This window comes from Quercus lobata, chromosome 3, assembly GCF_001633185.2.
Source record: "Quercus lobata isolate SW786 chromosome 3, ValleyOak3.0 Primary Assembly, whole genome shotgun sequence".
NCBI classification, from domain to species: domain Eukaryota; kingdom Viridiplantae; phylum Streptophyta; class Magnoliopsida; order Fagales; family Fagaceae; genus Quercus; species Quercus lobata.
This window is the reverse complement of record NC_044906.1, coordinates 18,952,713-18,978,425: the sequence shown is the minus strand read 5'-3', so window position 1 is coordinate 18,978,425 and position 25,713 is coordinate 18,952,713. Positions and strand designations below refer to the sequence as shown.

Genomic DNA, 25,713 nt, shown 5'->3' with positions numbered 1-25,713 from the left:
AGAGACAAAGCTTTGATGTGCAAAGTGTTTCCATCCAGTTTGGGACCCATGGCGATGAGGTGGTTTGACAGCCTCAAACCAAATTCCATAAATTCTTTTAAGCAGCTAATCCAGGCTTTCGGTTCTCGCTTCATAACGAGCAGTAGGGTTCTTCGGCCCTTAGATTCCCTCCTTGTCCTTATCCATGCGAGAAGGAGAGACCCTGAAGGCCTACTTGAATAGGTACTGAGAGATGTATAACGAGATAGAGGAAAATTATGATCACGTCGCCATCAGCACCTTCAAGAGAGGCCTGCCGACAAAGCACGGTTTAAGGAAATCCCTGGCTGGGAAACCGGTCACCAGCGTGCGCCAGCTCATGGACCGAATCGACAAGTACAAGAGGGTCGAAGAGGACCAACAAATGAGAAAGGGAAAAGCGAAGGGTGTCCCTCAAGAAAGGAGGGACTTCAGGTCGGACCGATTTAGCAACAACAACCGACCGAGAAGGGATTACTCGGAGCAGTCTAGATCCATCGGGGCGCAGGCAGTCCACGCTGTGTTCCAGGAACCATTACATAAGATCTTAGAGAAAGTCAAGAACGAGCCGTTCTTTCAATGGCCAAATAGGATGGCAGGCGACCCTGCGAAACGCCATCAGAGCCTATATTGCGAATACCACCAAGAACCAGGGCACACTACTGATGACTGCAAAAATCTGAAAAACCACTTGGACCAGCTGGTCCGAAAGGGAAAGCTGAGACATCTCTTTCACCATTCCGGTGGCCGACAAGAGCAAGCGAGCGTCGAGGCAAGGCAAAGCACCTTGAGACCGCCTATTGGCACGATAAATGTCATTCTCGCCGCTCCAGGAAGAACTGGCTCCCATCCTTTCAGAGTGATGTCAGTGGCCCGGCTCCCCGTTGAAGTTAACGACCGTGAGTCTAAGAGGGCTAAAGGGATGGCCTCGCCCATACTCGGATTCTCGGATGAGGATAAAGTTGGAACCATCCAGCCCCACGATGATGCTCTAGTTGTCACACTCAGGATTGGGGGATATGATGTGAAGATGGTGCTAGTCGATCAGGACAGTGCCGTGGAAGTAATGTACCCCGACCTATACAAGGAGCTGAAGCTGAGACCGGAAGACCTGACAACATACGACTCCCTTTTGGTAAGTTTCGAAAGGAAAACTGTTACTCCGAAAGGCCAAATTAGGCTGCCTATACAAACAGGCTCGAACATAGTGGAGGTGGACTTCATAGTGGTGGACGCATATTCGCCCTACACCGCCATTGTAGCTAGACCTTGGCTTCATACCCTAAGGGCTATATCCTCAACCTTACACCAAAAGATGAAGTACTTGTCGGGGGGTCGGGTTAAAGAAGTGATAGGGGACCAAGCCATGGCCCGGCAATGCATGGTGTCTGCCATCTCGTGAAGCCCGAGTGCCGAGCCTTTAACCTCTACCGAGAATGGCTTATAGCAATTAGCAGCCCTAGCTCCGACCCCAGGTGGTGGGGGACTTGCCGAGGAGGCAAGTTGTGAGGATTTGGAAAAAGTTCTTGTGGGCTCCGAATCCGGAAAGATTTTTTCAGGTTAGTTCGGAACTGCCATCCCAAGAGAAGGAAAAGCTGATTGATTTTCTCAAAGAAAATGTGGACGTGTTTGCATGGGACGCCTACGAGGCTCCAGGGGATGATTCGAATTTCATATGCCATCATGTTAATGTTAGTCCGGCTGTTACGCCTAAGAAACAACCTCCTCGGCGACCGTCGAAAGAGCATGCTAATGCGGTGAGAGAGGAGGTGATGAAACTAAAGAAAGCAGGGGCTATCAAAGAAGTTTTCTATCCCGAATGGCTGGCCAATACAGTTGTGGTGAAGAAGAAAAGTGGGAAATTGCAAGTCTGCATGGACTTCGTGGACCTGAATAAGGCCTGCCCTGAGGATCCTTTTCCTATGCCTCGGATAGATCGATTGGTGGATTCAACTATGGGGACACCCTCGAATGAGTTTCTTAGACGTCTTTCAAGGATACCATCAAATACCCTTGGCCGCCGACAACCAAGAAAATACGGCTTCTGTCACCCCCATTGGAAACTACCACTATAAGGTGATGCCTTTTGGCTTGAAGAACGCCGGGTCCACCTAACAGAGGATGATGACCAAGATGGTTGACGACGTAGCAAATCAAAGGGGTTTTGGGGTGGGGCTTGTCCTGATTTCCCCCGAGGGGATTACTATCGAGAAATCACTAAAGTTGGGCTTTTCGGCCACGAATAAGGAGGCAGAATATGAGGCCCTGTTGGAAGGAATGTCCATGGTCGAGAAACTGGGCGGGAAAACCATAAACATGTTCTCGAACTCAAGACTTGTTTTAGGACAAGTAAATGGGGAATTGGAGGCAAGGTATGAAAGAATGCAAGAGTACCTGGTCCAAGCTAAGCGCTTGCGGGTGCATTTTAACTATTTTAGCCTAATGCATGTATCCAGGAGTGGAAACACCCATGCCGATTCTCTTGCCACGCTAGCCATCTCCTCGGCGCAATACCTACCTCGAGTTATACTTGTGGAAGATCTACACAGACCCTTGGTGGTGAAGGCCGAGTTGATGCATGTTCGTAGCATTAGGGCAGGGCCTAGTTGGATGGATCCTTTGATACTGTTTTTAAAGGAAGACGTCTTACCCAAAGAGAAGAGTGAGGCCGACAAGATTAGAAGAAAGGCTCCTCGATTCTGGCTGTCCGAGGACTTGAAATTGTATAAGCGCTCATTTTCAGGACCGTATTTGCTATGCGTACACCCTAATGCCACGGAACTTATCCTAGAGGAATTTCACAAAAGAATTTGTGGGAGCCATACAGGGGGTAGGTTCTTGTCCCGTAAAGCTATAACCCAAAGTTACTAGTGGCCGAGCATGCAGAAAGAGGCGCACAAATACATGAAGAAGTGCGACCAATGCTAGAGGTTCGCCCCAAATATACATCAACCGAGCAGGACCCTCAATCCGCTGTCCAGCCCTTGGCTATTCGTGTAGTGGGGCCTGGATATCCTAGGACCATTTCCTAAAGCAGTGGGGAACAAAAGACTCCTTCTCGTCGGTACTGATTATTTCACAAAATGGGTCGAAACCAAGCCACTGGCAAACATTAGAGATGTAGATGCCAAGAAATTTATTTGGAAGAACATCGTCACCAGGTTCGGAGTCCCTCACATCCTAATCTCGGACAACGGTCTCCAGTTCAATAGTAAAGCCTTCAGAAGGTATTGCAGCGAGTTGGGAATTGCGAATAGATACTCCACACTGGCTTACCCACAGGGGAATGGGCAAGCCGAAGCCATCAACAAGGTCATCATAAATGGGCTAAAGAAGAGGTTAGATGACGTGAATGGGAGATGGGTGGAAGAACTGCATCATGTCTTATGGACGTACCATACCACACCGCGCAGATCCACAGGGGAGACCCCCTTTTCAATGACCTATGGAGCCGAGGTCGTCATCCCCCTAGAAACAAATTTCCCAATGCTGAAGACCAGCACATTTTGTCCTAATGTCAACAACGAGCTGCTGGAAAAAAGTTTAGACCTCATCGAGGAAAGAAGGGAAAGAGCAATGGTCCAACTTGCCTACTACCAACACAAACTTAAGCAAGGTTATAATGCCAAGGTGAAACTAAGGCCACTAGCACCTGTGGATCTGGTATTAAGAAAAGTTCTGGGCACTGCAAAAAATCCCGCGTGGGGAAAGTTCGAACCAAATTGGGAAAGGCCATATTGTATCGCCTCGGTGGCCGACATAGGGGCCTACTTTTTAGAAGATTTGAATGAGCATGTAGTGCCACGTCCTTGGAATGTAAATAACCTGAAAAAGTATTATTATTAATGAAAGTTCGTACTCTTGGTATTACCCACTGTGCATTTTTATCCAAGAATTAAATAGAACCCAAGTCCTACGTAGCTCCTCGGACCACAAACTTGGGGGAAATTAATCACTACGCAGTTTTTATCTAAGTGTCAAATAGAACCCAAGTCCTGTGTGACTCCTCAGACCGCAGGTTTAGAGGAAATTAACCACTACGCAGTTTTTATCTAAGTGTTAAACAGAATCTAAGTCCTGCGTGGCTCCTCGGACCACAGGCTTGGGGAAAATTAACCACTATGTAGTTTTTATCTAAGTGTTAAACAGAACTCAAGTCCTGCATGGCTCCTCGGAGCACAGGCTTGGGGGAAATTAGTCACTACGTAGTTTTTATCTAAGTGTTAAATAGAACCCAAATCCTGCGTGGTTCCTCGAACCACAAGCTTCGGAGAAATTAACCATTACGCAGTTTTTATCTAAATTTTAAATAGAACCCAAGTCCTGCGTGACTTCTCGGACCATAGGCTTGGGGGAAATTAACCACTACGCAATTTTTATCTAAGTGTTAAACAGAACCCAAGTCCTGTGTGGCTCTTCAAACCATAGGCTTGGGAGAAATTAATCTCTGTGCCATTTTATCTAAGTGTTAAACAAAACCCAAGTCCTGTGTGGCTCTTGGGACCACAAGCTTGGGGAAAATTAACCACTATGTAGTTTTTATCTAAGTGTTAAACAGAATTCAAATCCTGCATGGCTCCTCGAACCACAGGTTTGGGGGAAATTAGCCACTACGCAGTTTTTATCTAAGTGTTAAATAGAACCCAAATCCTGCGTGGCTCCTCGGACCATAGGCTTGGGAGAAATTAACCATTACGCAGTTTTTATCTAAATTTTAAATAGAACCCAAGTCCTACGTGGCTTCTCGGACCACAGGCTTGGGGGAAATTAACCACTACGCAGTTTTTATCTAAGTGTTAAACAGAACCCAAGTCCTGTGTGGCTCTTCAAACCACAGGCTTGGGAGAAATTAATCACTGTGCCATTTTATCTAAGTGTTAAACAAAACCCAAGTCCTGTGTGGCTCCTCGAACCACAGGCTTGGGGGAAATTAACCACTACGCAATTTTTATCTAAGTGTTAAATAGAACCCAAGTCCTACGTGGCTCCTCGGACCACAGGTTTGGGGGAAATTAATCACTGTGCTATTTTAACCAAGTACTAAACAGAACCCAAATCCTGCGTGGCACCTTGGACCACGGGCTTGGGGGAAATTAGTCACTATCCTCTCATTCATACTTAGCCGTATTACTTAAACTACGAGTAATGGGTTATCCTTGGAGGTCTAGTAACACAGTCAAAATTCATTCACAATGAAGACAAAAATGGAAGCAGTAAAATGAAGTTCAAAGAAGAAATTATATCATTCATTATGCTCTGAGATGCATCATCTTATAAACATTAACAAAAGCTAAGGAAATGAAAAACAAAACAAAATAACTACAAGAGAAGTCCTACACTAATGTCCTAAGCCTTATCCTAGGTTGAGCTTTTTGCAGGATCCTCAACCTCAAGACGGTCACCTCCTGCTGTAGGTTTGGGTCTGGCCTTCTTGGCTTGCGCAACAACATCCTTTATAGTGAGGGCGTCCTTAGGCAACTTGTCCTTGGCTAATGGCTGTACCTCCTCGTTCTCCCCTTTCCCTTCAAGTATGATGGGATCGGGAACAGTGGTCGGGGCGGAAGGGGGCTCCTTAGGGGTATCCGAACCTAGAATCTCGCGAATATCCTCAGGGAAGAAGATATTCTCGATCCTTCTAAGGTCGGAGTCCGTAGGAACTCCTACCCAATCCAAGGCTACTCCCTAGGACTCGGTGACGTAGTCCCTACAAACCACAGCCACCTCCTCAGTCAGCCTGGCTTCAGTATCCGCCACTCCACGCTCATAGGAGGCTGCCACCGTAGCTTCAACCGCCTCCTTGGCCAAACGAGCCGCCTCCTTTGCCTGTAGCAGCTACGCCTTGAGGTTCGAGACCATTTGCGTCAACCTAAGGAATAACATCTAAGCATTGTACCTAAGTCTTACTCATTTATATATATCCAATACATGTATCCACCCTTTCACATGAGAAATGACCTCGTAAGGACTCCAAACTTGTGGAGTCTTCCTCAATTTAAAGGAGTAGATGCATGTATCAACTAAGGATGAATGAGTTGCACTCTAGGAGTGGAAGACTAGAGCTTATGCTTGAAGAGTGAAGTGAGATACCTTGATCATAAATGTTTAATAGATTGGTTAATCACTTAAATAATTTAAATCCAGTAAAAATCGTTCAAAATTATTTATTTCAAATGAAGGGGAAAAGGCCTACAAATGCTTGGATGGTGTGATCATACTAATTCCACTAATCTTAGTAAAATTGTCGATTTTACTCCAATCTTACTTCTCTATTAATCTTTGTGATTTGAATCATTTGAACAAAGTAAGATTGTAAAATCATATGATTCTAATAGCCTCATACAGTACCAAAGTTTAAGTGACTAAATTGGCAATGCCATATATAATTTAAGAAATAATAATTTAATAATACAAATAAATAATAATAATAATATCTGATGCTATTTATTAGTAAATTTTAAAACAGTAAATAAGTTACAATGAAAGAAAGTGTGGAGCTAAATGGAAAAACTATAATTCTTCATATTTTGTTAAACCAAAAATAAAAAACAAACAAACAAAAGTAACTATTGAGTTACCCCCATTCTCATTTCTATGCACAAATGTAAACTCCCAAGAAATGACAATAATCAGAAGCAACAAGATCTCTTTAATCAAGTGAGCATACATAATCATTGGGCAATAGCTACATTACATGACTTGGAATAAACTCAGCATCACCACACTTTGAAAAGAAAATGGATTTGTCAATAAGTATTGCAGGGATGAAATTCTTTACTTGCCAATAGGCATCGATCAATGGACTAGACTTGTGCACACAATAACATTAATGAGAAACTTTTCCAACCACTTTTAGAATTAAAGATTGGAGAAAAAAGAGGAGTCAAATTATCTTTTCATGATTTTGCGTAGAGATGGCTTTGATGAGAATTATTAGTAAAAGAAACTTGAGAATCGAAATTGAAGGAGAAAATCATAACTGAATTGCTCAACGCAATTTTAAAGATGTTGTAGTCACTGGTACCTCTATTAGATAACCACACAAAGAAAACCTATTGGACATCCTTTTTTTTTTTTTTTTGCTAAATATTGGACATCTCAAAGTATTTCAAAATTTGAACAATATGATAAAAATGTGAATAATTTTTTGAGAATATATATATAATTAATAAAGGGCCCTTCTTTTTTAAGGAATATAACCCCCTTTCATAAGGAAAAAAAAAAAGAAAGGGAAAAAAATAATAAAAAAGACCAAGAAATGTGATAGTTCTGATCCGTTAAACCAATCACATTGAACGAAAAAATCAGGTGCTAATGAGACCACGTAAAAAACTGGGTCCATAATGGAAAAAGTTCTTTTTTTTTTTTTTTAATGGAAAAGGTCATTTCTAAGGCCCTTCGTAGAAATTTCTAGGAAGGGATATAGAACCATCCTCTAAAGACCACTCTTATTCTTGGGGCGGAAAAACACTTGTATAATTAATCTCCCATGGACCATGGTACACAAGAGAATCTCCTTTTCTTTTTTTTTGGCATGTTGTGCATTTCTCACGTGCATGTATGATTACTAAATATATTGGTTTTATGTGCATGTAACATAAGTATATACAATATGCATTCAAGGCTTAAGATACCGGCTATTAAAATAATAACAAGGTCTATTTTTTTTTTAAGGTTTTAATTAATTTATAGTGTCCGCTTTTGATAATTATGCTTATTATCATCAAACTAAAATACTTATAGGTTTTCAATTTTTTGACGTAGACGGGAATTTAATTCCATATTTCTTTAACCTTTAACATATTCAATAATATATTAAAATATATTGTCAAATTGTCATGCATTAATATCATTTGGTTTGGGATATATAGATGAAAAATAGTTTTATGTTTTTTTTTTTTTTTTTGGGAGGCATTTTTAGTTAAGTGGGAGTTTTTGTATAACTCAAAAAAAAAAAAAAAAATAGTGGATGATTTTGTTGTCAGTGTTGTTGCGGATAAGCTAAGGTATCTTATTTATCGGATACATTCGTCCTACAACTTACAATATATGAGTCCTACACAGTTATAAAATCGATACGTGGTGATGGTAGTTGAATGATCGACTAAAACTTCCAACACCAGCCGAAAAGCTCTTGCCAATACAGCACAAAAGGTTTTGTTCCCATGCCACTTTATTGCATTTACAACCATGAAATGCACTCACAAAAACCTAGTTTGAAATGATGAAGCCTGCACGCTTCTTCCTACAAAATTTTCAAACACGCAATCATATATTTGTTTCCACACTAACAAAGCATTTGGATCATTGCTCTCGTCTTAAACATGCTGTATCATACTTCCTTCCTACCACATTCCATCTATTTTAACATATCAAATCACAGTGGTCGAGTATAAATGAACCGGTACAAGAGTTTAGAGAAAAATTCTAGGCTACTAGCTAGAACACAATTTTTATCGCAACTTAGTTATACGGTGTAATGTCATGATTGGTGCAATACCACATTTTTCATGAACTCACACTCACTATTAACACAACTTTTATCATGCACCAATCACAGGACAGTATCTCAAACATGTTGTAAAAAATATATATAATATAAAATTGAGTTAGTAGACTTATAGTTAGATTTAACATATAAAGCACACAACACAAGTCATAAATATAGTGAATGACTGAATGTGATAACACGTTTGCTTCTTCTTTTTTATGTTTTTTTTTTTTGGGGGTGGGGGGGTGGGGGAGGGTATAAGTCATGTTGAAACTATCCTTTCACACTTAAGTAAGGACTTAAGCAACTACATCAGTTCGTGCAAATTTTCTGTCTATTTTGCAAGAAAAAACTTACTTTTTCTATTTTACACATCCACTTTTACAAAACACCCACATCAGTTTATTTATTCTACACATTTATTCAATAAAATATTCAATCTTTTTACATTTTTTTATTATTTCCTTTCCTCTCCTCTCTGGAACAAACTCACAAACTCGTCTTCTTCGTCAAGCCACACCCACACCCAGCCCGCCACCCTTCAACAAAATCCGTCAAGCCACACCCACACCCATCCTTCAACAAAATCACCCACACCCAGCCAACCACGGTCTTCTTCGTCAAGCTACAAACCCAACACAAACCCAAAATCACCCACACCTAGCCACCAGCCACCATTGACGACATTAAACAAAAACGACATTGACTCACTAAAAGACACCAATCAAACAACCTAATAATCAAACTCTCCCAGCGATTCGACTCGTTCGCCGCAACTCATTTTGCCAACTCTGACCCACTCAAGGACTTGGCCACTGATTCACCAATCTTCCACAACAACAACAACACCTCTTTCTCTGCTGGAGATGATGCATTCCTGTCGCAGCCAGTCTCGGAGATCTACGCCGATGAAGTGATCGGTGAGGACTTCAATGGAGGGTTTCCTAGATCGGACGGTTCAATTTCGCCCCCTCCAATGGAGATGGAGCTTGAGGAAGGCTTCGCTCTCAGGGAATGGAGGAGGCTGGACTGAGGGACTGAGGGACTAGAGAGAGAGGTTAAAGTAGAAGCTGAAAAGGAGAGAGTGAGGTGAGGAGAGAGAAATAAATAATAAATTAATAGATAAACGAGCTACAATAACTGTGTAAATATAAACGGTTACTGTAACTCATGGAAATATTTACACATTTTTACACCTACTGATATGGGTGTTTTTTTGCTCAAAATGTGTAAAATTTGCACTTTTTTCTATTTTAGAAAACTATAAATGAGCTGATGTGGTTGCTCTTAGTACAACAAGCTCTTCTATAAAAATTACTTCTCTCTCTCTCTCTCTCTCTCTCTCTCTCTCTCTCTCTCTCTCTCTCTCTCTCTCATATATATATATATATATATATATATATTCCAACTTTAGGATGGATAGAGTTTGAATCCATGATACTTGTTTTATAACTTACTAATAAGATAAAACACCTATAAAAATAGATGTTTACATATAAACACATATAAAAATAGGCGTTTTATCTTCTTTTTTTGCTAATATATGTGTTTACATGAAAATGAAACCTTTTTTTTTTTTTTTTTTGCTAGGTAATTGTTTATGTGGGTGCGGGGGCTCGAACCCCCGAGCTCACAATTTCATGGTAAACCGAGTACCACTTGGGCTACAAGGCCCGGTACATGAAAATGAAACTTACAAACTGAAATGTTTGCTCTCTTGATCAATTCTATGTTGAGTGTCTTGCATTTGTTTTTGGGACGTATCAAAATAAGCTTTAAAAAGATTAATTCATTTCTTATACCATTCCTACTTACTCAAACATTAATATCTATTTAAAGTACTTTGATAAGTGATAAACAATCCCTTCTTCGTCAAGTAATGATGTCATTATAGAACACATACACGAAAAACAGGTTAGAGAAAATGGTATAGACCTTTTGTAACCTATAGTATATTGGCCAACCATCTTTAAAAGTATAGGTTTCTTGTTATTTCAACGAGTATAATTTTTTTTGTCAAATAAAGAATATAATTTTATGTCATCAAATAAAGAATTTAGGTGAGAAGAAAATGCTCATTTGTTGATGTGATAATTTGTTATTTACATAAATCTATTATATATACAACTTTTATTAATATCAATTTCAACATACCAATTTAACACTTCTAAAATAAATTATATAAACTATTGAGACCTTATCATAGATGGTAAGTTATTATTAGTTCTAATTTGACCTCACTTCTGAAATTACTTTTTTAACAATGAATAACAGTTAGTAGTAGGTTCTAATTAACTCAACTAGTAAAATCTCTTATGGTTAAATAAGAAATCTGGGGTTTAATTCTTGTCTACATCAGAAACCGATTGGTATCTTGGTCTGATAATAAAGAGCTATCATCAAGAGCTATCATCAAGAGCGGATGCCATAAATTAAAATTTTCTTTAAAAAAATAGTAATAATCTGCCACATAATATTTGGTAAAAAATATCATAAAAAATATTATTTTTCAAATTCAAGCATCGAAGAGTATCATTTTTTTTTAATGAAAGCAACTAAGAGTATCATATTCCTATCCTCCATTACACCGAAAAAATAAAATAAAAGAGAAATAATGAAATATACGAGGGGATCATATCCTCCACTTCAATCTTTGTCGCACTTTCCTAAAATCAATCAGATCTGAATCTCTAATCCTACGCATTATGGGACCACTCACATTGTCCAATAAATCCCAAATTAGAAACTGACAAAAACAACAACAAAAAAGGGTCCCACAAGGCGCGTGAGAACCGAGTATGGACTTTTGAACCCAACCAGCCAATCCCAATCCCTCAAAAAGATACAACCACAAAAGAAAAAACCGCGAGAAAATTTATGTTGAATAGTCTTTAAAAATGAAAGCCACGAAACGAAATAGCGCAAGTAAACCGACAACATAAAAAAACTGGTGAGTGGTATGTTGCGTTGGAACATAAAACATTGTACATATGTTGAATTGTCTCCCATCTTGTCCTATTTATTAATAATATATAATTTTTATAATTCAACCAACAAAAAAAAAAAAATGGTTACCATTGTTGAGAGGATAACCAGTTGAGTTATAGAGATTTTGATGCTATATATTTTTACAGATAAATAATAGATGAATAGAGATAGGGTTTGAATATAGACATGAATACAGTATCATTAGAATATCATTTGATATTTTTATTTTCTACAATATGTGAAAACTTAATATAGATTGTTCCTTATCTTATAAGCCTTTTTTGGTATAATTTATAAGTTTGGTTTACATTATAGGTTAGCTTTCGTCCAATTTCTTTAAAAAAAGCTTTTGTCTTTTTAAGAATTAAATTTATTTCCAAAATAAAATTTTGGTTTCTGATTTTTTTTTTTTTAATTTCCAATGTATAATTGTATTTTTAGTCAATTTATTTTCTAATTAAAATAAATTAATGAAAATAAAATATCTAATATATACACACACTAGGAGTAGCAGCCGTTTGAGAAAATATATATATATATATTTTTTTTAACTTCTTATTTAAACACAATGTATTTTAATATAAAAAATAAAATATAATAAATAGACTTTTATTTTTTGGTTGAATAAAGGAAATATTATAGAAGGCCACCCACAAAAGTACACAAAAAAGGCAAAGTGCCAAACAGTACTAAGAGACCACACAATCTCAAAATTAGAGCATTTGCATCAGTTCAGTCATGAAAAAATTTATGTCTATTTTAACATAAGAACATACATTTTCTATTTTACATACTCACTTTTCAAAACACACCAAATTAGATTATTTATTTCATACTATATTTTACTAAAATATCAATTTTTTTAAAAAAAATTTCTCTTTCTACACAAATAATAACCATTTTTAACTCTCTTTCTTTATACTCGAGATACGTAAAAAAAAAAAAAAACTAAATGCAAAATGAATAATGTCTATATAAACTTACATGACTATTGTAATAACCACATTAATGTGAGTGCTTTTAGCATCTTACAGTGCAAAAATCCAATTTGGAATAGCTAAGATGAGGACAAACTTTGAATTGAGTTACAATCCACCTAAGCAGGAAGATTATTGGTAAAGCAGCTTAATAATTTATTATGAGTGTAAACAAAAGAACTTATGGAATAAAAGGAAAGAGATAAAGACATTAAACATTTAATATGTACAACAACTTTGTCACTTATCTTTTAAAAAGAAAAAAAAACAAGGATACAATAAAATCTCACAATATTTTCACAACATCTTTATTTTGAGCTCAGATGAGTCTCAAATTTTTTTTTTAATTTATTTCATTTTATTTTGACATATAGAGTTTGTTTGAGATCCGCTTATTTTACTGAAACTAAAATTTTTTTACTGAAAGTACTATAAATAAAAGTAAAAGTTACCTGAAATAGTACAGTGGGATCCATAAATAGTACTAAAAAGTACTATGGAACCCATAAATAGTATAAAAAATAAGCTGAATAGTAAAATAAACTGACAAAATTAAGTCATACCAAACACATACATAATACCTTTTTTGGATAGCACGTTTATGCGTTTGCGTTTGCGTTTGCGTTTTTTTTATTTTTTGAAAGCGCGTTTCTCAGTTTCTATGGCTGTGATGGCTTTTTCAGTGGGTCTCATACACTATTCACGAGACCCACAAATCTCTTTTTTTCACTAAAATTTTTATTAAAAATTGGTCCCATGGAAATATTCACACATTTAAAAATTATTTTGTTATAGCATTTTTAATTTTCAATAAAATAAGCAGTATCTAAATACACTTTTAGAGTTATTTACTCAACTTATTGGGAAAAATATTATAAAATTTTGTTGGCTAACCTTTTTTTTTTTTTTTTTTTTTTTTTTATTGCTGGACTTTAGTGGATTATGACTGAAACCAAAAAGTCGCGAGAAAATGGGGTGAAAAACAAAGTGATAATTTTAAGATTGAAAAGACCATTCACCCAATAGAACGAGAAAGATAAAAAGCGAAAGCGACAGTGCGAAAAGAAAAGAAAAAAGAAATAAAAATTTGGGTACGATACGACTGGACGTGTGAAGCGAATATTCACTAGATTTGAATGTGTGGTTTCGATTCCGGAGCACACCCTTTCTCTATCTTCCATTGTTCTTATCACTCAACAATGATAAGGATACAACCACAGATACAATAAGTACCTCTACAGATCAGATAAGTAGATGTGCTTATCACTGATAGGTCAGTAGAAAGAGAAAGGACCCAAGCTTCTTCTCTGTACAAACGCATCGAAGATAGCGAGACCAAGTCTCTCTCTCTCTCTCTCTCTCTTATCCGCAGCCTTTGAAACCCTAGAAACCTCGGATTCAGAGCTGAGAAATCGCCGGAAAGAGCTTGAATTTCGAGGGATATAAGGTTGTTTTGAGCATTTCTGAGCTTGGAGTGTGTGATTTGGGCTTAATTGGGTTGTTTCTTTGGTGGGTTTTGAAGCTTTTTTTCTGTGTCTCTCTTTGTTTGAGCTGTTTTTGTTTTGGTTGTTTGGGGGTTTTGGGCTTTGTTTGTTGGGGTTTTTTTGGCTGGGAAAGATGTCATCTTTGAGCAGAGAATTGGTGTTTCTCATACTTCAATTCCTTGAGGAGGAGAAGTTCAAGGAGTCTGTGCACAAGTGAGTCTCTGTTACTCTCTCTCTGTGTGTTGCTTTATCTCTTTGTGTTGATATATTTTTTTATATGCTAAATATGTGTTTATGTATGTGTTTTTGATGTGTTTATGTGATTGGTTGTGGAGGGAAATGGGTGAAATAGAAGGAAACGTTTGTGATTTCAGCTTTATATGTATGTAGGTGATGTGGATTTTGTTTTTGTGTAGTGAAAACTGAAAAGGGAAAGTTTGTGAATTTGAAGTTTGTATGCATGTATGTGTGTGTGAGACTTTTGGGTGTTTGTACTCAACTTGGTGTACATGATAGGGCTGAATTGTTGTATTGATTCCAGTTAAGTGGAATTTTTTATCGATTTTTTTTTGGTCTGGTTTTAGGTGATAAGAGTGGAATTTGATGTAGGATTAGCTGTTTTTCTGTTTTTGGAAATTAGAAATTAGACTGTTTGGAAATGACCATAAGTGAAGGGAAGAAAGGGAGGGGAATTTTAAAATAAATTTTTGTTCCATTGTTTTGGGTTCTTAAAAGTGATAATTTCAGTTAAACTTAGAATATAACTGCATTGGTTGTCAACGAGTGGGGGGTTTTGTTGTATTCAAGTCCGACAAAAATAAATTTAAGATGTAGGTTCCATTAAAAAATAATAATAATTTCTGGTTTTTGGCTTTTGGCTTTTGAGAAATTCTGGAATTGAAACCGGAACATGTAATCTGAATATGAAGAAGAAAAGGAAAGGAATTCTTAACTTTACTAAGCTATTTAAATTTGTTGGTGGGCTGAGTGGTCAGTGGTGGACTTCATCGCACTCAAGTTTCTTTCCATTTGTCTCTGTCTCTCTGTCTCTCTGTCTCTCTCTTTTTATTTTTATTTTTTTTTTGGTAAATTAAATTATTTCATATGAATTGGTAATTTGCTTGGCCATTTTTGTTTACTGAAAAAAGAAATTTTGGTTTTTATAGGCTTGAGAAAGAATCAGGGTTTTTCTTCAACATGAAGTACTTTGAGGAAAAAGTTCAGGCTGGAGAGTGGGAAGAAGTCGAGAAGTATTTATCAGGATTTACCAAAGTCGATGATAATAGATACTCCATGAAGATATTCTTTGAAATCAGGAAGCAGAAGTATCTTGAAGCACTTGATCGGTATATTTAATCTATATTTGTTATAATTTTTTTTTAGAAATTATTTCTTTTTATAGAAAGAATAATCTTTGCCTCCTCTTTGTGTGTTTAATGATATTATAGGCAAGACAAGGCAAAGGCTGTTGAAATATTAGTGAATGATTTGAAAGTTTTCTCAACATTCAATGAGGAATTGTACAAAGAAATCACTCAGCTTTTAACTCTTAGCAATTTCAGGTAACTTCTCATACCTTTATGGTAAATGGATTTATTAGCTGGTATAATATTGATCAACTAATTCCTTCTGTGGCCTGTTTAATGAATTAAAAAAACGTATGCAAAGAAAGTAACACTGGGTTTCTATTTTTCTAAATTCAAAGCATGGAGAAGGGGATAAAAAGGGGGGTTTTGGGGGCAGGATTAAAAGATTTAGTTAATTGAGTTTGGTTTAACAACTTGGCTAAGTCACTCTATTTCATAAGACCTAAAGCAAAATATAAGGCAAAATTTGAGTCTCATCTTTTTACCTTTCCCACTTCTGCTCATAAACCTAATGAAGCACCCCAGAGTGTTATAAGAAGCGCTAGGTGTATATATGGTGTAGTTGTTATGAATTTCTATCTAAGACAGTGGGTATAACACATTGTCTGCAGCACCTGAAAATGACAGGCATGTATTATGTATTGGATATTTGTTGATGTTGTTAAATTATAATGGTAATTTGGTGGTAAATAAAATAATAGAAATTAGGATAAAGAAGACAGAAATGTATTGATTGGTCACCAAGGCAGAGTGAGATTGCAAGAATTTGATTATTGCTGGCTTACACTGGTATAATTCACTACATCGGTACAATTTGCGAGCAAGTGATCTACTATCTGAGTTACAACCCTAAATTTATCAAGGGGTGTCTATGTGCTTAAAAATGTTAAGCCTTACCCTGAAGATTCCTTTCCATATACATCTCTCCTTAAGAAAAAAAAAAAGAGAGAGAGACAAAGTTTCAAGGTAGAATTCTAATTTATGGTTCTGCTTGTGTTATTTGTGTTGAAGTGTCTCAAGAACTTCCTATATCTATTAAGGTGTGATTATTTTCTTACCAGGGAAAATGAGCAGCTGTCCAAGTATGGTGATACCAAAACAGCTCGTAGCATAATGTTGATTGAGCTTAAAAAACTCATAGAAGCAAATCCCCTGTTTCGTGAGAAGCTTGTTTTCCCTACTCTGAAGTCATCAAGACTTCGGACTTTAATAAACCAAAGGTATGGCTGATGATGTATGGGGTAAGCAGGTTAAGGTTTTGAATTTATCCTCTTTTGTTGTGCTGTTATACCATCTTTGCATTTTTCTAAATCCTTTCTATATAAGAAGCTGCCCTACTTGTTTGTTCCTATAGAATAAGGAATTAGTGTATTACTGTGGCTGTTGCTATTTCAACATTTGTACTAATCATACATTTATGTCTTCTTGCAAGAAAAAATATTTTCCTAAAACAGCTCTCTCTCTCTTTCTCTCTCTCTCTCATTATGCTGTAAACAAAAATACCAATGCAATTGAGGATTCTTGTCACTCCCTTGCCCCACTCTCATGTTATCTTATATATAGCTTATAATGATTCTGATTGTTGTGCCTATATATGGTTGTCTGATATCTGATCTCTGACTGTTGTCTATGTAGTTTGAATTGGCAGCACCAGCTTTGCAAGAACCCAAGGCCAAACCCAGATATTAAAACTTTATTCACAGACCACACTTGTTCACCTCCAAATGGTCCTCTTGCACCAACACCTGTCAATCTCCCAGTCACTGCAGTTGCAAAGCCTGCTGCTTATTCCTCACTTGGAGCTCATGGTGTATGATATTATGCACTGAGAAAATTTTATGCCTTCCTTCCCCACCCCCCCCCCCCCCCTTCTCCCTTTAAAGAATACTAAGTAATAAAATGTTATTTGTGGAATAATTAATATTTTTTTTTCCCTTTTAATGTCTGTAGCCCTTTCCACCCACTGCAGCAGCTGCCAATGCTAATGCTTTAGCTGGTTGGATGGCCAATGCCTCTGCTTCATCTGTCCAAGCTTCTGTTGTTACTGCATCATCCATACCTGTTCCACAGAATCAAGGTTAGAAATTTTCATTAGATGAAATGGGCATATAAGTGGTTCATCTTTCTTTCAAAGACAAAGGATTGGTTTTAACTTTGAAGAGCATGAAACTTATACCAAATTGTGCTTATAACATCTTTCTTCTTGAGATGCAAAGTTGCCCTTAAAATTGTAAAACACTAATTTTTTTATTTGATTCATCTGTTTCTTTTCTTCTTTTATTTGGAAAGAAAAAGGAAAAAGGGGAGGGGGTGGAAGTATGAATGAAGAAATGTTGAATATCATTGTCAATAGTTACTGATTTCTAGTGGCATTTTGAATAGATTTTGGAGGGGGCTTTTTTTTTTTTTTATTCTTGTCCAATTTTTTTCACTCTGCTTCGGCAGGTGTTAGTAATAGTCACTTCAACCTGAAGGATATAATCTGATATGGGTTCTCAAGTTGATTTCTACTTATTTAATTATCTCTAAGTAGATATGTATGTATGGCATGATCTACTTTTTAATTTAAACAGTTCCAATCTTGAAACGTCCAAGAACACCTCCAGCAGCTTCAGGTATGGTGGATTATCCGAGTACTGATCATGAACAACTAATGAAACGGTTGCGGTCTGCCCAATCTGTTGAGGAGGTAATATTCTCAACGTTTCTTTACTATTTGTGATTTTGAGTTCTTGCCTCTTGTATTTCTGCTACTAAACCATATTTAGTGATCAATTCTGGTATTCCTTTCTGCTGCTTTAATTTTCAGGTCACATATCCGACCACTCGACAGCAAGCTCCTTGGTCACTGGAGGACCTGCCTAGAGCAGTAGTTGTAACACTGCATCAAGGATACACTGTCACAAGCATGGATTTTCATCCTTCTCATCACACATTGCTACTTGGTACAATAGTTTTATCTTGGCCCTTCTTACAGTTAATTGCTAATTTTGTTACAAATAGATTATTGTTTAATTTATTTATTTAGTTTTTCCTTTGTCTGACTTGTAGTTTCTGTTTAACAGTTGGTTCTAGTAATGGTGAAATTACCCTCTGGGAAGTTGCCTCGCGTGAGAGGTTGGTTTCAAAGCCATTCAAGATATGGGAAATAGCGTCCTGTTCATTGGGGTTTCAGGTGTCTAGTCTCACCTTTTAGTGTGTATCATACAATGTCTTAGTATTAATTTCTTAATCTCCTTTTTTGTAAAGTTAATAATATAATTTAAAAGTCAATAAAATGTATCTTGAAATAATGCTGACATTTTGGCAACTTTATTGGGTTTTATTGGAAAACTAGTATCTTGATGGTGGACCAATAATAATACTCTCTCCGTCCCAATGTGTTTGTCCTCTATTCCATTTTGGGATGTCCCAAAATAGTCCTGTTTCTAAAATTAAAAACCACTAATTTACTAATGTTTCTATTATGCCTCTACTTTATTTCCAAAACCATTTTTGATAAATTTATTTAAGGGTAATTTTGAAAACTTTTACATTTTTATACAGTAAACAAGACGATAAATGATATTCCTATAAAAAGTTGGATTTTTGAAATAGGACAAACAAATTGGGACAGAAGAAGTAATAATTAGTACCATGGTGCTCGAGAATATGAACCTACATTCATTTTGGAGTCTGACAATTGGGTTTCTATTCAGGCTTCTGTTACCAAAGATACACAGATATCTGTCAGCCGAGTTACGTGGAGTCCAGATGGAAATTTTGTGGGTATGTGAACAAAGTGGTTGACTAAAAATTTTAACATGTCAGTTTGTGTATCTTATTAGTTTTCTTGCTGCAGGGGTTGCATTTACCAAGCATTTGATTCACCTGTATGCCTATCATGGATCAAATGATCTTCGCCAAAATTTAGAGGTGAAGTGATGTTTCTGCTTTTTTTTTCTTGGAAAAATTTGTATGTGTAGCTTGACTTGTGTTCCTTTGTCATGGCAGATTGATGCCCATATTGGAGCTGTGAATGACTTGGCCTTTGCCCATCCAAATAAACAACTATGTCTTGTGTCCTGTGGAGATGACAAGCTGATAAAGGTGAGAACCATTTTTTATTATATGCTACAATTGATGAAAAAAACTCCACATTATCTAAATGGAAGAGTTGAAACAGGTGTGGGATTCGGCGGGGCGAAGACTATTCGTCTTTGAAGGTCATGAGGCGCCAGTATATTCCATCTGTCCTCATCACAAGGAGAATATTCAGGTATAGTGAAAGGAGATAGCTTTATGGGTTGTCAAAATATAATCTTAGAGCGGTCATCAATATTTGAATCATATAAGAAGGCTCTAAAGCCGATTTAGTCCAAAATCCTTGTACATTATATAACACACATATATTACTCATACAACCGAGCTTAAGCAGTGTTTTTAAGGTTGACTAAGTATATATTTATTTCAATCTCAGAATTTACACTTTGATTAACTTGTAATGGTCATGGTAAAACTTGAATAGTGTGATGACATTCACCTGGTAATTGCCATCATCTAGCCCTTAGTTCCTACCATATCATATCTGATTAACTGCTACTTAAATTTAAATTATACATTAACTGGCTGTTCAATAATCCCTTTGATATTAATGACAATTCCACCATGATCATGGCTCTTTCTTGCGGCCAACAACCTTCAAGACATAACTGCCTCCACTGCTACCAAACACTTCAATTGCATTTGCACCACCATCACACAAGTAGCTCCACACAACTACCACCTTATAACTGTAGTCAACTTGACTACCTGCTGTAGCCAGAGCACAATGGTTAAATGCATGCATGAAGGTGGGGTAGGCGTTGCATTTAATTCTTATAGTTATAACACCCCACCCCCCCCAAAAAAAAAAAAAAAAAAAAAAAAAAACAACAAAACCCAAATAAAAAAAAGAAGTGCTTTTACATCATTAGCATTGGCTTCCCATTGCTATTACACTATAGTTGCACCTCAGTTACAGCCTCACCATCTTAGTAACCATTGTGCTACCAACTTTCAGTCACAAGCTTCACCATATGTTGAAATTCACTGGACCACCATTATTACTCTGCCTTTGTCATCATTACTGCTGCTTTACCTTTCCATTAATGCCTATTCCATTAGTGCGAACTCCCATGCCTTCCATACATGAATCCTGAGTGTGAAGCATTTATCGTATATTTCAAATTCTTTTTCCTAGTGAAGAACTTGCTTCATTGGCATTAACAATTGCACTTGTGAATTTGCAGTTCATATTTTCAACAGCTTGTGATGGAAAAATAAAGGCCTGGCTATACGACAATATGGGTTCTAGAGTTGATTATGATGCTCCTGGACACTGGTGTACTACAATGCTTTACAGTGCTGATGGAAGTAGGTAAGATTAGTTGAATCTATGATAATAAAAAAATTAAAGTGGGGTAAATATGCAATTTATGTTCTCTCTATTCCATTTAGATGTATCTCTTACCTCTTCTGGTTTTATCTTTTTTTCAGGTTGTTCTCTTGTGGGACAAGTAAAGATGGGGATTCTTTTCTAGTTGAATGGAATGAAAGTGAAGGAGCAATAAAGAGGAGTTATATTGGGTTTAGAAAGAAATCAGCAGGTGTTGTGCAGTTTGACACAACTCAGAATCACTTCTTGGCTGCTGGTGAGGATAGCCAGATAAAGTTTTGGGATATGGACAATAACAATATTCTCGCTAGCACGGAGGCCGATGGTGGGCTCCCGGTCAGTATTACATGGATTATTTTGTAGATCTTCTCTGAGATATCTCTGCTTTTAAATTGGGCTCTTACATCATTTTATCAATTGTTTCAGAGCCTTCCTCGCTTGAGATTTAACAAGGAAGGGAATCTTCTCGCTGTTACAACAGCAGACAATGGATTCAAGATACTTGCGAATGCTGCTGGTCTCAGATCTTTAAGACCCATTGAACCCCCATCTTTTGAAGCATTGAGATCGCCCATTGAATCGGCTGCAGCCAAGGTTTAAATCATATCTTTTAGTTTTGCTTGCATGCTTTTAAAAATATTAAATAAATATCTATTGGGATCTCCTTTTTGTGTCTATTCATTAGGTATCTGGCTCTCCTGCCATAACAAATGTCAATCCAGTCAATTGCAAAGTGGAAAGGAGCTCTCCTGTCAGGCCTTCTCCAATTATTGTATGCAGCTTGATCTTTCTTACTTGGAATGTGAAATTTTTGTTGAAGTTTATATGTTGGTTGTAGCAGTAATTATGCATGTTGGTTAGCTTGCATTTAACATATATGAAGAGGCACATGCGCTATTTAAATCCTCTGATTTCCCTAGTTCTGGGTTTTAACTAAAACATGTCAAGGAAATAAATAAAGCAGTCAACTTCCTTCTCCTCATGTATTAATTTCTTGACATGGTTCCCTTTTATGGGCCTGCCTTTTTAAACTTATACTTTTCATGTGTGGTGAACATGCTCCACATGAAACATGCCTAGTGACTGGTTCAAGGATGTGGCACTAGCTGTTTTAATTTTTTTCCCCTGCTTATGATATTACTTTTTCTTCTTGGGAAAACCATTTTCTATTATTTTTCTTTCCACACCCTTCCCCCCAAACTTTCTTTGTAAATGAGCTACTGCATTTTGGCAAATACATTCTGGCAAAGTGTTGATTTTTTTTTTTTTTTTTTACTTTTATATCTTTGAAGAATGGAGTTGATCCAAATGGAAGAAGCATGGAAAAGCCAAGAACCATGGAGGATGTAACTGATAGAACCAAACCTTGGCAGTTGTCTGAAATTGTGGATGCTGTCCAGTGCCGATTAGTTACCTTGCCAGAAGGCACAGATTCTTCGAGCAAGGTTTGTGAAGTATCTTGTATTTAATACCTTATTTTCAATAAGTATTATAAATTTTACTAAAAGTTCAAAAGAATTAATACACAGGTTGGTTATAATGTGACCTCTCAACTCTCTGCAAGTTTACTATATTTGACTTTTTATTATAAAGTTTATATACTTGATGATGCATTCTGTCCTATGTTTATACTTAGGTTGTTCGACTTCTATATACAAATTCTGGCATTGGGGTTTTGGCACTTGGGTCAAATGGTGTTCAGAAGCTGTGGAAATGGACACGGAACGAACAAAATCCAAGCGGAAAAGTAATTGCTAGTTTAAAGCATGTTCACTTAGTTTTTCTTCCTTTATATTTTGTGTGTGTCTGCTTGAGATTCTTCTTTCTTGGAGGAGATTTCTGAAGTCTGTGTGTGTTTAAAGGCCACTGCCAATGTTGTTCCTCAGCACTGGCAACCAAACAGTGGTCTTCTTATGGCTAATGATGTCTCAGGTGTCAACCTTGAAGAATCAGTACCATGTATAGCACTATCAAAAAATGACTCATATGTGATGTCAGCCTGTGGTGGAAAGGTTTCATTATTTAATATGATGACATTCAAGGTAAGTCATTCCATACGTGTCTTGCAAACTTAATCAAAATTGGGATTATTAATGGATTGCCATCAATTGCTCTAATTTGTAGGTAATGACAACATTCATGGCAGCACCCCCTGCTTCTACCTTCCTAGCATTTCATCCTCAAGATAATAACATCATAGCTATTGGAATGGAGGATTCAACTATACACATATATAACGTTAGAGTTGATGAGGTAATTACTTACTACATAGGTTAATCACACCAAACCCCCCCCCCCCCCCTCTTCAACAAAAAAAAGTGATTTCTTCTGCTCTCTTAATATAAACTGGTGTGAATTATATGTTGTTTTAAGGTAAAATCAAAACTGAAGGGACACCAGAAGCGGATAACTGGTTTAGCTTTTTCAACGAATCTTAATATCCTAGTTTCTTCAGGGGCTGATGCTCAAGTAAGTGGCATACGTGGTTCTTTTGCTATGTTTAATACTATTACAGTACAATAATAATTGTCAAATAACTTGTCAGTTTGTTGCTTTATCTTAAATATGTTGCCCAGTTGGGAGGACATTGTACAAGCTTGCTGGAGCATAGGGGTGTCAATGTTCGACCCAACCCGCGAACACGACACGAACCCAACACAGTTTTTTCCGGGTTAGGGTTGGGCCTTAATGGGTTTGGGTCATAAACGGGTCGACCCGAAAGTGACACGATAAGAAACGTGTCATAAGCGGGTCAACTCGCGTAACCCGCAATAGACACGTTTGACACGCCAATTTATTTGTGTCAAACCCGAAATGACCCACTTAATACAATCCGTTTAACTCGTATAACAAATAAATAATTATTTTATTTTATATTTGTCAAATACCTTTTATATCCAACATATATTTTAAATTTAAAAAGAAAAGTAAGTAATTACAAAAATTTACAAGCGATGTAATTGAAAATTAAAACTTCACAAACCATAAATCTCTAAACCCTACAAACCCTAAACCTCTAAAATTGGATGAGCTTGTGGAAGATGTTATGAACTTGGACATCAACAAAGAATCTATGGATGATAATCGTGGTCATAGTCAAGATTAGTCTACTGTTTGCTCAAATTCTTTCAATATTGATACTTAGCATTTGGCGAGTTCCAAGGATATTATATTTTTGTTGAACTATGTTATTTTATTTTGATTAAACTATGTTATTTTGAATTTGGGTTGAAGTGTTGCACTTCTTTTGGAGTGTAAAGAACTTATTTCTAGATGAATGTTATATTTTTATTGAACTATATTATTTTGAATGTGGGTCGAAAACTTAAAGTGTATGCACTGGTTTTTGGGATGTAAAAAAATAATAATTTATAGATGGATGTTATATTTAATATTATGCAGGTTGAAATGGGTTGTGTTACATTCGTGTCAACCCAACACGACTCGCTTATTAAACGTGTCAAATGGGTTGGGTCAGGTCAACCCGCCTTATTAACAGGTCGGGTTAGGGTTGAAGGATCCTGACACGATTATTAAATGGGTCGGGTTAGGGTTGAGCCATTTAGTCTAATACCCCTACCTCGACACGACACGAACCCGACACGCTAACCCGAATTGACACCCCTACTGGAGCACATTTATTAAATTATTTAATCTAAAAATTGATAAACATTTTAGGATGATGGCTAGGTTCTAGTTTTAATATATGTCAACTATTTTGTGCAGCTTTGTGTGTGGAGCATTGACACATGGGAGAAGAGGAAGTCATTTACAATCCAAATACCTGCTGGAAAGGCAACTGTCGGCGACACTCGAGTACAGTTCCACTCTGACCAAACGCGCTTGCTGGTAGTCCATGAGACACAGTTAGCTATATATGATGCCTCAAAGATGGACCGCATACGGCAGGTAGGAAGTTTGTCAAATGCTTGTAAATAATTTCTTGGAACACGCTTGGTGCATGTGCTTATGCATTCTTCTGTTGCAGTGGGTCCCACAAGATGCACTGTCTGCACCCATTTCTTATGCAGCATACTCTTGCAATAGTCAACTAGTTTATGCTACCTTTTCCGATGGCAATATTGGGGTGTTTGATGCTGATAGTCTGAGACTAAGATGTCGTATTGCCCCATCAGCATACTTGTCCCAGGCAGCTTTAAATGGGTAAGTTAGGGCATCGTGGTTTGTACACCAAACACAGTCATTTCTGTCTAATTTTCTGAAATTTGATCATTGGTATTGAAGCGTGATAAAAAAATTTTCATAGCATATTACACTCTTGTGCAAATAAACTTCCTGCCTTTTGTTTGCCCTTATACATCCTTGCTCTTCTGAGCTAGCACTGTTGCTTCATATATTGGTCAGTATATATATTTTTTGTAACTCACAATAAGCTTGAAATGCATTGAGTGGTTATTCATACTGATTTTCATGCTTTTGGTGTCATTATATGAGTCTTAGAATCTGTGTTGTACTCTAATGTAGAAGCCAATCTGTGCACCCTCTTGTTGTTGCGGCAAATCCACTGGATCGCAACCAATTTGCTGTTGGGTTGACTGATGGATCTGTAAAGGTTATAGAGCCAACAGAATCAGAGGGGAAGTGGGGTTCAAGTCCACCAATGGATAATGGGATACCAAATGGCAGGACAGCATCATCATCTATCGCAAGCAACCACACACCCGATCAGACACAAAGATGAGATCCCATGTATTTTACATAGTGATGTTAATCCCATCTGTATTTTATCAGTATAGATTCTTAGGTTTTTATTCCACCATTTGTTCCTTGTCAAAGATAAGCTTGGACAAAAAATGTTAATGGTTAGAAATACATTCTTGTATACGTAATTTGTTGTAGTCAACTCATAAAATGAATTGTATCTTGTAGTAATATCCTGTTCCTCGGAACAGTTGTAATGTATTTATTCTTCTTTTCCTCACTGATAAATATGGTCAAAAGGTTTTTAATGGAA

General features: G+C 37.0%; 2 protein-coding genes across 2 annotated transcripts; both read left to right on the top strand.

Annotated features, from left to right (window-relative positions):
• Positions 1–232: 232 nt before the first annotated feature.
• Positions 233–1,420, top strand: LOC115980485. The gene has a single exon (XM_031102726.1). It carries the CDS (start codon positions 233–235, stop codon positions 1,418–1,420), a length of 1,188 nt encoding a protein of 395 aa, XP_030958586.1.
• Positions 1,421–13,695: 12,275 nt separating this feature from the next.
• LOC115979862 (topless-related protein 3) lies at positions 13,696–25,713 on the top strand. Its single transcript, XM_031101930.1, has 25 exons — positions 13,696–14,168; positions 15,122–15,301; positions 15,404–15,517; positions 16,384–16,542; positions 16,958–17,132; positions 17,273–17,399; positions 17,896–18,011; positions 18,132–18,267; positions 18,388–18,497; positions 19,021–19,090; positions 19,164–19,237; positions 19,316–19,411; positions 19,488–19,580; positions 20,593–20,720; positions 20,840–21,074; positions 21,165–21,332; positions 21,424–21,510; positions 22,031–22,183; positions 22,375–22,485; positions 22,601–22,780; positions 22,863–22,991; positions 23,112–23,207; positions 24,465–24,647; positions 24,727–24,902; positions 25,224–25,713. The coding sequence occupies exons 1-25, from the start codon at positions 14,089–14,091 to the stop codon at positions 25,438–25,440; spliced, it is 3,393 nt and encodes a 1,130-aa protein (XP_030957790.1). The 5' UTR covers positions 13,696–14,088; the 3' UTR covers positions 25,441–25,713.